General features: G+C 39.3%; 1 protein-coding gene across 5 annotated transcripts in view; it reads right to left on the bottom strand.

Annotated features, from left to right (window-relative positions):
- The window catches only part of WARS2 (tryptophanyl tRNA synthetase 2, mitochondrial), a 112,265-nt gene that overhangs the window by 28,854 nt on the left and 71,490 nt on the right, over positions 1-11,921 (bottom strand). For 3 of the 5 annotated variants that reach the window (XM_017524156.2, XM_037736994.1, XM_037736991.1), the window contains exon 2: positions 11,144-11,401. The exons of 1 other annotated variant lie outside the window; for it this stretch is intronic. In XM_017524156.2, the coding sequence (XP_017379645.2) occupies positions 11,144-11,401 (258 nt within the window). The remainder of the gene's footprint in view (positions 1-11,143; positions 11,402-11,921) is intronic. One more of the 5 variants, XM_037736993.1, reaches the window with a different exon arrangement.

The raw sequence follows: 11,921 nt of genomic DNA, 5'->3' as shown, positions 1-11,921 counted from the left end.
TTTATATTTGCTGATTTTGGGGGGTACACTTTTTTTTTTGAGATGGGTCTCTCTCTCTGTTGCCAGGCTGGAGTACAATGGTAGGAGCTCAATTCACTGCAGCCTTGACCTCCCAGGCTGAAGCAATTCTCCCCACTCAGCCCTGCCAAGTAGCTGGGTAGCTGGGATTACATGCAAGTGCCACCATGCCCAGCTAAATTTTAAAACTTTTTTTATTTTTAGTAGAGACAAGGTTTCGCCATGTAGCCCAGGCTGGTCTCCAACTCCTGAGCTCAAGCAATCTGCCTGCCTTGGCCTCCCAAAGTGCTGGGATCACAGATGTCAGCCACTGCACCTGGCCCGTATCAATTTTTTTGCTGCACTGAACTGCCTGCAGTGTTCCCTACACTATACAATTCCATGGGCTTTCCTTCTTTCTTTTGGTTTATAGAACAACATCCTAGGAGCTTATTCATTTAAATATTATATATTTTTATAGTATATATTTAGTCCATATATATAGTGTGTGTATATATATATATATGTATATATATATGGACTTATAGACTAAATATATATACTTATATGGAAATCAAGCCTGGTGAGGCATACTATATAAACAATAAGAGCCACTCATTTTAGTTGCTCAGGTCAATGAATTCTGACAAATCTACATACATGTGTAACCAACACACCAATCAAGATACAGGAAATTTCAATTCTTCCAAAAAAGTTCTCTCGTGTTCCTTTGTACCCTTTGCTCTTGGAAACCACTGATCAGTTTTGTTACTATGGATTGGTTCAGCTTATTCCATATCATTTAAATGAAATTATATAATATATATAAACTCTTATGCTTGCCCTTAATACTCAGCATGTTTGGTACAAGTCTTTTTGTAGATTATGGGCAAAGCCTTTTGGGTAAATACCTAGGAATAGAATTGCTGGGTCATGTGGTAAGTCTACGCTTAACTTTGACAAATTGTTCTCTAAGATAGATTTATCATTTTAAACCGTTACTAGCAATGTAAAAGAATTCCAGTTTCTCAAGATCCGTACCAAAACATAGTATTAACAGTATTTTTAAGTTTGGTCATCCAAGTGGGTGAAATGGTATCTTATATGGTTTTATTTTGCATTTTTCTGACAACTATGATATTGAACTTTTCATATGCTTATTGGCCATTTGTTATCTTTGTTTGTGAAATGCCGACTCAAATATAGTGCCCATTTACAATATTAGGATTGTTCACACCTATCACTCCAGCACCTTGGGAGGCCACAGTGGAACGATCATTTGAGGTCAAGCGTTCAAGACCAGCCTGGCCAACATGGTGAAAGCCCATCTCCACTAAAAATTGAAAAATTAGCCAGGCGTGGCTGGGGACACCTGTAATCCCAGCTACTCTGGAGGCTGAGGCAGGAGAATTGCTTGAACCCTGGAGGCAGAGGTTGCAGTAAGCCGAGATCCCACCAATGCACTCCAGCCTAGGTGCAGAGCAAGAATCCATCCCAAAAATAAAAAAAAATAAAAATTAGGTTGCTTCCTTGTTACTGAGATAAGAGATTTTTATACAGCTGGATAAAAGCCTTGTCAGATACATCTGCTGTGAATATTTGCTCCCATTTTATGGGTTATGTTTTCATTTTCTTAATGTTGTTTTTGAAGAATAGAAGCTTTATCTTTTGATGAATTGAAATGTATCCACATTTTCTTTTAAGTTATTTCGTGTACTATTAAGAAATCTTTACCTATCTTCAAGGCCTAGAAAATTTTCCCCATGATTTCTTTCAGAAGTTTCATAGCTTTAGTTTTTACATTTAAGTCTCTGGTGGTTTTAAGTTGATCTTTTTTGTTAATGGTATGAGGTAAGAGTCAAGGTTCACATTCTCCCTCACATGGACATCTAGTTGGAGATCTAACACCCTTTGATGAAAAAACTATCATCTTTTCCCCACTGGACCGCTTTGACCCCTTCATTGAAAATATCTGACTACTTCTTGATTCCCTATTTCTTTTCAGAAATTGCTGGAATAAATGTAAGCACTAGACTCTGCCCAGTTTAAGGCCTTGGTTTTATACCGCTAAGACAAGGGACAGTTGGTGAGTATAAATAACTTTTATTTATGTACAGTAAGCCAAGAAATATGTAGTTCCTCTGGCTATCATTCACAAGCCAATTTGTCCATAGCCTCTCTTCTTTTATCATTATTGATTTTTGTTTTCTGGGAAACAACATAACTCTAATTAGAGAACAGGTCGGAATGTGGATTCCAGAGTTGCAGACCCCCTCTCCTCCCTCTCCCTCAGCATTTCCTGGGTCTGTCTGGACCCTTGTAACACATATCTGGTGGCCCCAGCTGTCCTTTTCTCCTTGCCTTGGCGGAAATGCAGCGCCTCAGACCTATGTTCCCGCCTTCTTTCTTCCATCCGCAGAGTGACATGAAAGACGTAGGGGCCTGTACCGCAGGCAGCTGTGGGACTCAGACTGGAGCTGCATTCAGGACTGCTGGTTTGCTAGAAGTGAAAGACCATGGACTCTGGCATGGGGATGGAAACATCTGCCAAACACACACATAGGCATGACCCCTTTCCATGCCGTCTCTCTCTCTCTCTCTCTGTCTCTCTCTGTCTCTTTGTCTCTCTCTCTCTCTCTCTCTCTCTCTCTCTCTCACACACACACACACACACACGCACACACACACACACACCCGTACCTTTGAGAGGAGAGGGTCTATAAAATTCCCCACATATGGTGAACATATTTTAGGGAAGCACATGACTAGAGGCCACTGGGAGAGAAAGAAAAAGAAAATAATGAGAAAAATCTTCGGTAAGTCTGAATTGTTCCAGTCAGACTGCTGAGAAAGAATGCCAAAGACTGGAGATGAAAATTATTGGTAGAAGTCAACATGGTAATGTAGCTAAATCCTTTCCCTAGTTCAAGCCATTATTAGAACTTTTTCTGATGCTCAACAATAGGACGCGGGAAAAGAGTCTTTATAATTTAGCTGCAAGTAATCTGCTTAACACAATGAATATACCTGAAAAAAGCACATTATAAACATATTTTTCTCTAACTCAGTTTCAAAAATTCTTAATTTAACTTGTAAATAATTGCATGGTAGGGGAGGTGGGTCTAACTAATGCCAACTGGCATTGGCTCCCAAAACATTAAATAAAATTGTTTTCTAAATTCTTATCCTGTTACATCTTTCATGATCAATTAAATGCTTAGGTACACTATAAACCTACCAGTATAAAGGAACTAGCAAAATAATCTTTTAAAAATATAGATAATCTCTAATTTATCTGTTTTGTAAGTTAAGAACTGATTTATCAAATTTTCTCAAAACTAGAAAGAAGTATCTTGGCTTCTGCTTTAAAGAGTTATTGGTAGAAGTTAATCAGATCATCCAAGCACAAAATAAACTGATAATAAACGGTCTGCGTAACTTAGCAGCGCAGTAGAAGAAAGGCTGGCCTAGTATCCTCTGGGGCTTCATTCTTAAAGTGCTTTCTTGTTAAACTGAGATTAGCTTTTTACCTAAGGGCAGGAGAGAGATGCTGATGTATTTTTAGTAGAAAGGTGACTGTGGTTGCCTTGTGGGGAATGAACTGCCAAACTGTGAGGTTAGGGCAGGAGTGAAAGGGTAATTTAATTGTTCAGGTAAGAATTGTTCTACTATAAGGACACGTGCACACGAATGTTCACTGCAGCACTGTTTACAATAGCAAAGACCTGGAACCAACCCAAATGCCCATCGATAATAGACTGGACAGGGAAAATGTGGCACATCTACACCATGGAATATTATGCAGCCATCAAAAATGATGAGTTTGTGTCCTTTGTAGGGACATGGATGAACCTGGAAACCATCATTCTCAGCAAATTGACACAAGTACAGAAAACCAAACACCGCATGTTCTCACTCATAGGCGGGTGTTGAACAATGAGAACACATGGACACAGGGAGGGGAGCACTACACACTGGGGTCAGTTGGGGGGAAATAGGGGAGGGACGGTGGGGGGTGGGGAGTTGGGGAGAGATAGCAAGGGGAGAAATGCCAGATGTAGGTGATGGGGGGGAAGGAAGCAAATGACACGGCCACGTGTGTACCTATGCAATAATCTTGCATGTTCTTCACATGTACCCCAAAACCTAAAATGCAACAAAATAAATGGAAAAAAAAAAAAAAAAAAGAAATAGCCAGGGCCTTGAGGTCAGTTCCAACTCCCTGCTTCCCCTCTACAAGCATCTCCAGAGGCAGAGACGGGAGGGCTGGGAAGGGTGCATAGGCAGCAGGCAGAGCAAGGTTCCCGCCCCATGAGTACATCTTCCGGAAGTGGTACTTCACAGGAAAACTCTAAAAGCCTTCGCTTTGCCACCTATGAGCTGCGTGACCTTGGGCAGCTAATGAAAAAGTTCTGTATGCTGAGTATTTCCTAAGTACCAAGTACTCAAGTACTGCTCAAAGATAATTTTAAGTACATTTTCAATTTACTTAATCTCTTTATGCCTTAATTTATTCATTAGTGAAAGATAACAGTAATATCTAATTCCTGTGGCTGTTTTGATGATTAAGAGAGAAATCTTAAATTAATTAAGAGAGAAGTATACATCAAATGGCTTGGTAAACCTAACACATTTTTCTTTTTTTGAGACAAACTCTCGCTCTGTTGCCCAGGCTGGAGTGCAGTGGTGTGATCTCTGCTCACTTCCACCTCTACCTCCTGAGTTCTAGCGATTCTCCTGCCTCAGCCTCCTTAGTAGCTGGGATCACAGGCACAGGACACCACGCCCAGCTAATATTTGTTTTTTTGTAAAGACAGGGTTTCATCTTGTTACTCAGGCTGATTTGGAGCTCCTGAGCTCAAGTGATCTACCTGCCTCAGCCTCCCAAAGTGCTGGGATTACAGCTGTGAGCCACCATGTCCAGCCAGATTTACACATTTAAAAATAGTTTTCAGGCCAGGCACAATGGCTCACATCTATAATCCCAGCACTTGGGGAGGCCGTGACAGGAGGATTGCTTGAGCCCAGGAGTTTGAGGCTGCAGTGAGCTATAACTCCACCACTTTATTCCAATCTGGGTGACAGAGTGAGACCCTGTCATTCATAAATAAATAAATAGTTTCCTAATAAACATGGGTTTCTAATTTTTTTTAAATAAATCTGAAAATGCTATATTTCTTTTTAGCCCCCATCTATTGGACACTACCCAGATTGATCACCTCACACTTGTTACAATGACTATTATTAAAAAGATAACAAACCAGGTGCAGTGGCTCACGCCTGTAATCCCAGCACTTTGGGAAGCTAAGGTGGGCAGATCACTTGAGGTCAGGAGTTTGAGACCAGCCTGGCCAACATGGTGATCTGTCTCTACTAAAAATACAAAAATAAGCCAGGCATGGTGGTGGGTGCCTGTCATCCCAGCTACTTGTGAGGCTGAGGCAGGAGAACTGCTTGAACCGGGAGGCAGAGGTTGCAATGAGCCAAGGTCGTGCCACTGCCCCTTAGCCTGGGCGAGAGAGCAAGACTCTGTCTCAAAACAAAAAAACAAACAAACAAAAAAAAACAAGATAACAAGTGTGGGCAAAGATGTGGAGAAAAGAGAACCCAGGCACAGTGTTGGTGAGAAAGTAAGTCAGTACAGCCATCATGGAAAACAGTATAGTGGTTCCTCAATAAAATTAAAATCAGAACTACCATAGAAGCCGCAGTCCGTCTGATGGGTATACATCCAAAGAAGATAAAATCACCGTGTCAAAGAGACATCTGTACCCTCGTGTTTATTGCAGTGCTGTTCACAAGAGCCAAAATATGGAATCAACCTAAATGTCTATCAATAGATGAACGGATAAAGAAAATACAGGATATACACACAACAGAATACCATTCAGCCTTAAAAAAAGATATCCTGCCAGTTATGACAACATGGATGAGTCCAGAGGACATATTGTTAAGTGAAAGAAGCCAGGCACAGAAAGTCACATACTGCATAAGCTCTCTTATACGTAAAATCTAAAAAAATCGAGCTCATAGAAACAGTGTACAATGGGGCAAGAGGAAATGGGAAGATGTTGGACAAGGGACACAAAATTTCACTTAGACAAGAGGGGTAAGTTCAAGAGATCTATGGTACAAATTGGTGACCAAAGGTAATAGCAATGTATTGTATACCTGAAAATCACTTAAAGATAGGTAAGTATGTGAGGTAATGTACATGTTATATGGCTTGATTTAGCCATTTTAAAATATTTCAAAGCATCATGTTGTACATGACGAATATATGCAATTTTTGTCCATTTAAAATAAAGAAAAAAAAATCTTCCCAGCATTGCCTATTAAAAAGAAAAGAAAAAATAAAAAAAACCAGTTATTGATTATTGATTTTTGTATTACAAAACATAAATCATCACCGTGATGATCTTTCACCTACTAGAACTCTGCAAGTATGGGGTCATGTGGTTAATATAGTAACTGTTTCCAGAAGACTAGCTTATTCACTTATACTTCTACTTGAAAATGGTTCTAAGAAGCAAAAGCCAACATGCCTTCATGGCTGTAAGATAAGGCACAAGGAGGGCCTTTCCATCATCATCCATGAACAAACTGAAGCTTTATGGCCATTCTAAAGGAGTTGATGTCTAATGTTCATTTCTAGGCAATCCATGGGCAGTAGGTAAGCATAGCTTCTACTCAAATTAATGAAAATGGTGATGAGCAACTATGTGGGACAGTAGTTTACCGTCACTAACCATCGGCGAACACAGATTAGTATAAAGAGAAAGCAACTAAAAAGTAAGGTTTATTTTTAAGTTCAAAATAATTAAGTTTAGAGCAAACAAACAAACAAAAAAACTTGATCAATACATGAAAGGGGAGGGGAAAAAAGTGGATGCATAAAAAAATCAAAGTTTAATTCTTTTTAAGCATAGGACTAACCTTACAGGAAATATATTAAAATTTGATGAACAAATCAAAAGGCATTTAAAAAGAGACTTAAGATCCATAATCAAACGTAATATGTGAACCTTGGTATTACCTTCACTCAAACAAGCCTACTATAAAAGACATTTTTGGAAGAGTCAGTGTAATTTGGGTATTCAATGATAATATGGAATTATCATTGTTAGATGCCATTACAATATTATGGTTATGTAAGAAAATTTCCTGAATTTATAGTGGCATGCTGAAATACTTAGGAACTGGAATGCCATGGTATGTGGTATCTGCTTTGAAATACTTCAGTAAAGAAAATAACATCGACCAGGCACAGTGGCTTATTCCTATATTCACAACACTTGGGAAGGACAAGGTAGGAGGATCACCTGAGCCCAGGAGTTTAAGACCAGCCTAGGCAACATTGTGAGATCCTGTCTCTCCAAAAGAAATTTTTTTAAAAAGGCTGGGTGTGGTGGAATACGCCTGTAGTCCCAGCTGTTACTCAGGAGGCTAAGGCAGGAGGATCCTGAGCCCAGGAGTTCGAAGCTGCAGTGGGCTATGATTGCACCACTGTACTCCAGCCTGGGCAACAGAGCAAGACCCTGTCTTTATTAAAAAAAAAAGAAAGAAAGAAAGAAAGAAAAGTCACATCAGTGAGACAAATAACAAAATGTTAACAAGGGATGGGGTACAGTATACTATTCTCTCTATTGTTAGAAATTTCTAAAATATTTTAAAATTAAATTGTGTTTTAATAAAAGGGGGAAAGAAAGCCTGATAAAATATCCCATCCATTTAGGCATAGAGTTGTAATAAGGTTGGCTGCCTGAGTCAAAGAAGGAAATGGCTAAAACCAAGTTTATCTTAGATTACAAAGGCACCTGAGGAAAATGTTTATATTGCCTTGTGGGACAAATTGTATAATGTAGGCGAGATGAGTACCTGCCTTCAATTTTGCTGGCAAACCATCAAAATTCTCCATAATGGAGGTGAAGTGAGGGATGGCAGGCAGGAGGCTAATTATTAAACAGCTTTACAACTGCATTAAGGCTATGAGGAGAAGATGGGCACACATCAGTCAACTCCAGCCCTTCCACTCTCTGACATAGACCCCCACTATCTTGGAGCCAAGGATCTCATTAGGTTCTATTTAAAGAGAAGGTGGACTTTGTTCCTCCTTTATTGGGAAGTCTTTACAAAGCCTCCCATATTGTGGGCTACTTTTTCAAATGCTATTTTGAACCACAAAGTACCACATGGAAGAAGATATCTCAATTATTGCAAATTTTAGATGCTTATAAGGTCGCTGCTAAAACTCCTTTACGATGCAGAAAAAAAATTATAATATGGTAATTGTTCCTGAGAGAATGAGCTCAAAGTGCAAGAACAGGATGCAGTTGTAAATAAGCCTTTAATATTAAAGGTCACTTTAAAAAGCAATCTGGCAAGTGGTTACTTTGTGGAGACTAGACATTCATCTACAAGAAGTATGAAACCAGGTACTTGTAGCTGGGAATACAATTTTTAAAAATTTATCAGATAAGGATCAAAAGACAGCTTGTATTAAAAACAGCTTAGATGAAGTGAAGATGATGTGCTTTGCAAAATGCATTAGGTGACTCAAAAAGTGGCTCTAATGATGAGCAGCTCTCCAGCGTTGGCAATGGATATGAAGTTTGAAGCACATTCTTTTCACAGAGAAGGTAAGAGTGCTTTTGAGATAGGATGACAAAGGTGAGAGATCTGGGGACAGCTAGTTTGTAGAAGGCAAGACCTACTCAGTAAGGACCTACAGGGTAAAGACCTGTCTGTAAGACACAAATGGTACATAATAAATGTCTCTCCAAGTATTTGAAGAGTAGTTGTGCGGAAGCAGAGTTGATTTATTGTGTTTTTTACAAAGCAGAAATTAAATGAATAAATGGAATTTATATGGAGGTAGATATTTGGTCAATAAAAGCAAGTATTTTATAGTAACCGGATCTGTCCAACACTGAATTTGAAAGGCCATGTGTAAGTAAACCCTTCCTGACCAAATAGAAGGAACGAAGTTGAGGTAATTTGCCTTTATGGTCCTTTCAATGATCAGATTCTATTATTTTATCAAATTATTTCCAAGCTGGCAACAAAGTTGATAGTAGCATTTATGTTTTAAATATACAGTTGGCCTTCTGAATTTGTATGTTCTGCATCCATGGACTCCACTGAACAGCAGATTGAAAATATTCGGAAAAAAACCTAATAAAAAATAATACCACCACTATATATATACTTTCAAACTGATGACTTTGTGCTGCTGACTAATCTCCTTGTGAGATTAGTCATAAAAAGGAATGAAATCATGTCTTTTGCAGCAATATAGAGGCCAACATGAAATGGAGGCCATTACCCTAAAGGAAATCATTCAGAAACAGAAAGTCAAATATTGCATGTTCTCACTTACAAGTGGGAACTAAACAACAGGTCTACGTGGACATACAGAGGGGANTCAAATACCACATGTTCTCATTTATCAATAGAAGCTGAACAATGGGTACACATGGACATATAGAGTGGAATAACAGACATTAGAGACTCCAAAAGCAGGGAAGAGGATGCTGGTTGAAAAATCACCAATGGAGTACAACATTCACTATTCAGGTGACAGGTACACTAAAAGCTCAGACTTCACCACTATACAACATATCCATGTAACAAAACTGCACATACACCCTCCTAATCTCTAAAAATTTTAAAAATTTAAATATATACTTATTAAATCAGTGTGTGTACAGGCATAAAAAAAACAATACCACAATAGAAAAATAAAACAAATAAAAACAATACAGTATAACAACTATTTGCATAACATGTATATTGTATTAGGTATTATAAGTAATGTAGAGATGATTTAAAATATACCAGAGAATATGTGTAGGTTATATGCAAATACGATTCCATTTTAGAGAAGGAACTTGAGCGTCTGCAGATTTTGGTAGCTTTGGGGGTCCTGGAACCAACATTCTTTGGATGCCAAGGGATCATTATACTCTTTTCATTTATCACATATATTTTTAACTGGCTGCTCTGTAAGAAACATTACATTAAGTTTTATGTGTAACAAAACATATATAAAAATAATGATAGAAATATACAATCAAGGAAGGTTATATATATGCATACACGTTAACATGTATCCCATTCTTTGCCTGGGCTTTGTCCTAAGATTAAAGCAGACACGTAACAAAGGCATGATCTAATTAGAATTTTCATCTTTTTCTCGGGTGTATTTTGATTGCCTTGTCTCTAGGCCAGACTATCTGCCTGTCCAAGAATAAACTAATTCATCCATCGTGAAGATATGAGTCAAATATTTTGGCTTCGCCCTGAAGTCTTTCTTGGCTTGGACACAAAACACTGGGACTTTGTCTTCCAGTTTCCCAACCTGTTCTCAAATCATCTCAAAAACTATTATACAGAGAATTAACAATGGGAATTATCCAACAGACCTTCCAAATACAACATCTAATAAAGTAACATTGAAATTACACAAAACTATTGGTCACTAATTTCTGTCCTTGATCACAAGATTAGTCAATAGCACAAAGTCATCAGTTTGAAAGCAACCCTGCACAGCAAAACAATTCCAGGGATAGAAGTACTAATGAAACACAACTCTTTCGTATATGAAGCATCATAAACTTACTAAATACAGTGGAGGAAAAGCTGATACTCTTGTAATATAATGATACTTAATGATATAAACACAAGTAAAACATTAAAGTGAGATAATCACATTTGAAAAAGTCACCTTCAGACAATTTTTTTTTTTTTGAGACAGTCTTGTTCTGTCACTAGGCTCCAGGCTGGAGTGCAATGGCACAATCTCGGCTCACTGCAACCTCCGCCTCCTGGGTTCAGGCAATTCTCCTGCCTCAGCTTCCCGAGTAGCTAGGATTACAGGCACGCGCCACCACGCCTAGTTAATTTTTGTATTTTTAGTAGAGACGGGGTTTCACCATGTTGGCCAGGATGGTCTTGATCTCTTGACCTTGTGATCCGCCCGCCTCGGCCTCCCAAAGTGCTGGGATTACAGGCTTGAGCCGCGGCACCCGGCCCTCTTCAAACAATTTTTTAAAATCACAAGTAGGGGATACATAAACCACTCAACATTTTTTCCTCAAATAATCTGCAAATAAAAGTTTTCCCAGTTCTAATCTGAGAAGCTGACCTGAGATTGTTGAAAAAGGATGCTTTTTTCTGGGTTTATGCCGCAGGCAAGAAGAGTAGCAGTCATGTCCAGGATGCTCTGCCGAAGGACAGCGGGGTCTTGGGGGACAGTGATGGAGTGAAGGTCAACAATGCTGTACAACACAGAGTCATATTCATCCTGCAGCCTCACCCAGCTCTCAATGGCTCCCAGGTAATTGCCCAGGTGGGGGATTCCTGTGGGCTGAATGCCAGAAAATACTCGCTTCTTGCTGTCTTCCTGGAACAAAGGAAAACAATCATATTTGATTTTGAGGCAGAATCCATGAATCTGATGCCCATGTTATCATAGCTATGGGAGCTAGTTCTATTTTTGTAAACTACAATCTGACAGTCATCAGCGTCCATTTATTTGGGGCCTACTCTGTAAGTCTATGCTAGGTACTACTAAGGATTAAAAAAAAAGATCTTAAAAATGTTTTTGCACTCAAACGTGTACAAATGCAAAGACGTATGAGAAAAGATCGGCAGCCGGGTGTGGCGGCTCATGCCTGTAATCCCAGCACTTTGGGAGGTCGAGGAGGGTGAATCAGCTGAGGTCAGGAGTTTGGGACCAGCCTGGACAACATGGTGAAACCCCGTTTCTACTAAAATACAAAAATTAGCCGGCCGTGGTGGTGTGCCTGCAATCCCAGCTACTCGGGAGCCTGAGGTAGGAGAATCGCTTGAACCTGGGAGGCAGAGGATGCAGTGAGCCAAGATCGCCTCACTGCACTCCAGCCTAGGCAATAGAGCGAGAC

The sequence above is a fragment of the Cebus imitator genome, unplaced genomic scaffold (genome assembly GCF_001604975.1).
Source record: "Cebus imitator isolate Cc_AM_T3 unplaced genomic scaffold, Cebus_imitator-1.0 Scaffold32, whole genome shotgun sequence".
In the NCBI taxonomy this organism is placed as follows: domain Eukaryota; kingdom Metazoa; phylum Chordata; class Mammalia; order Primates; family Cebidae; genus Cebus; species Cebus imitator.
This window is presented reverse-complemented; position numbering and strand designations above follow the sequence as displayed.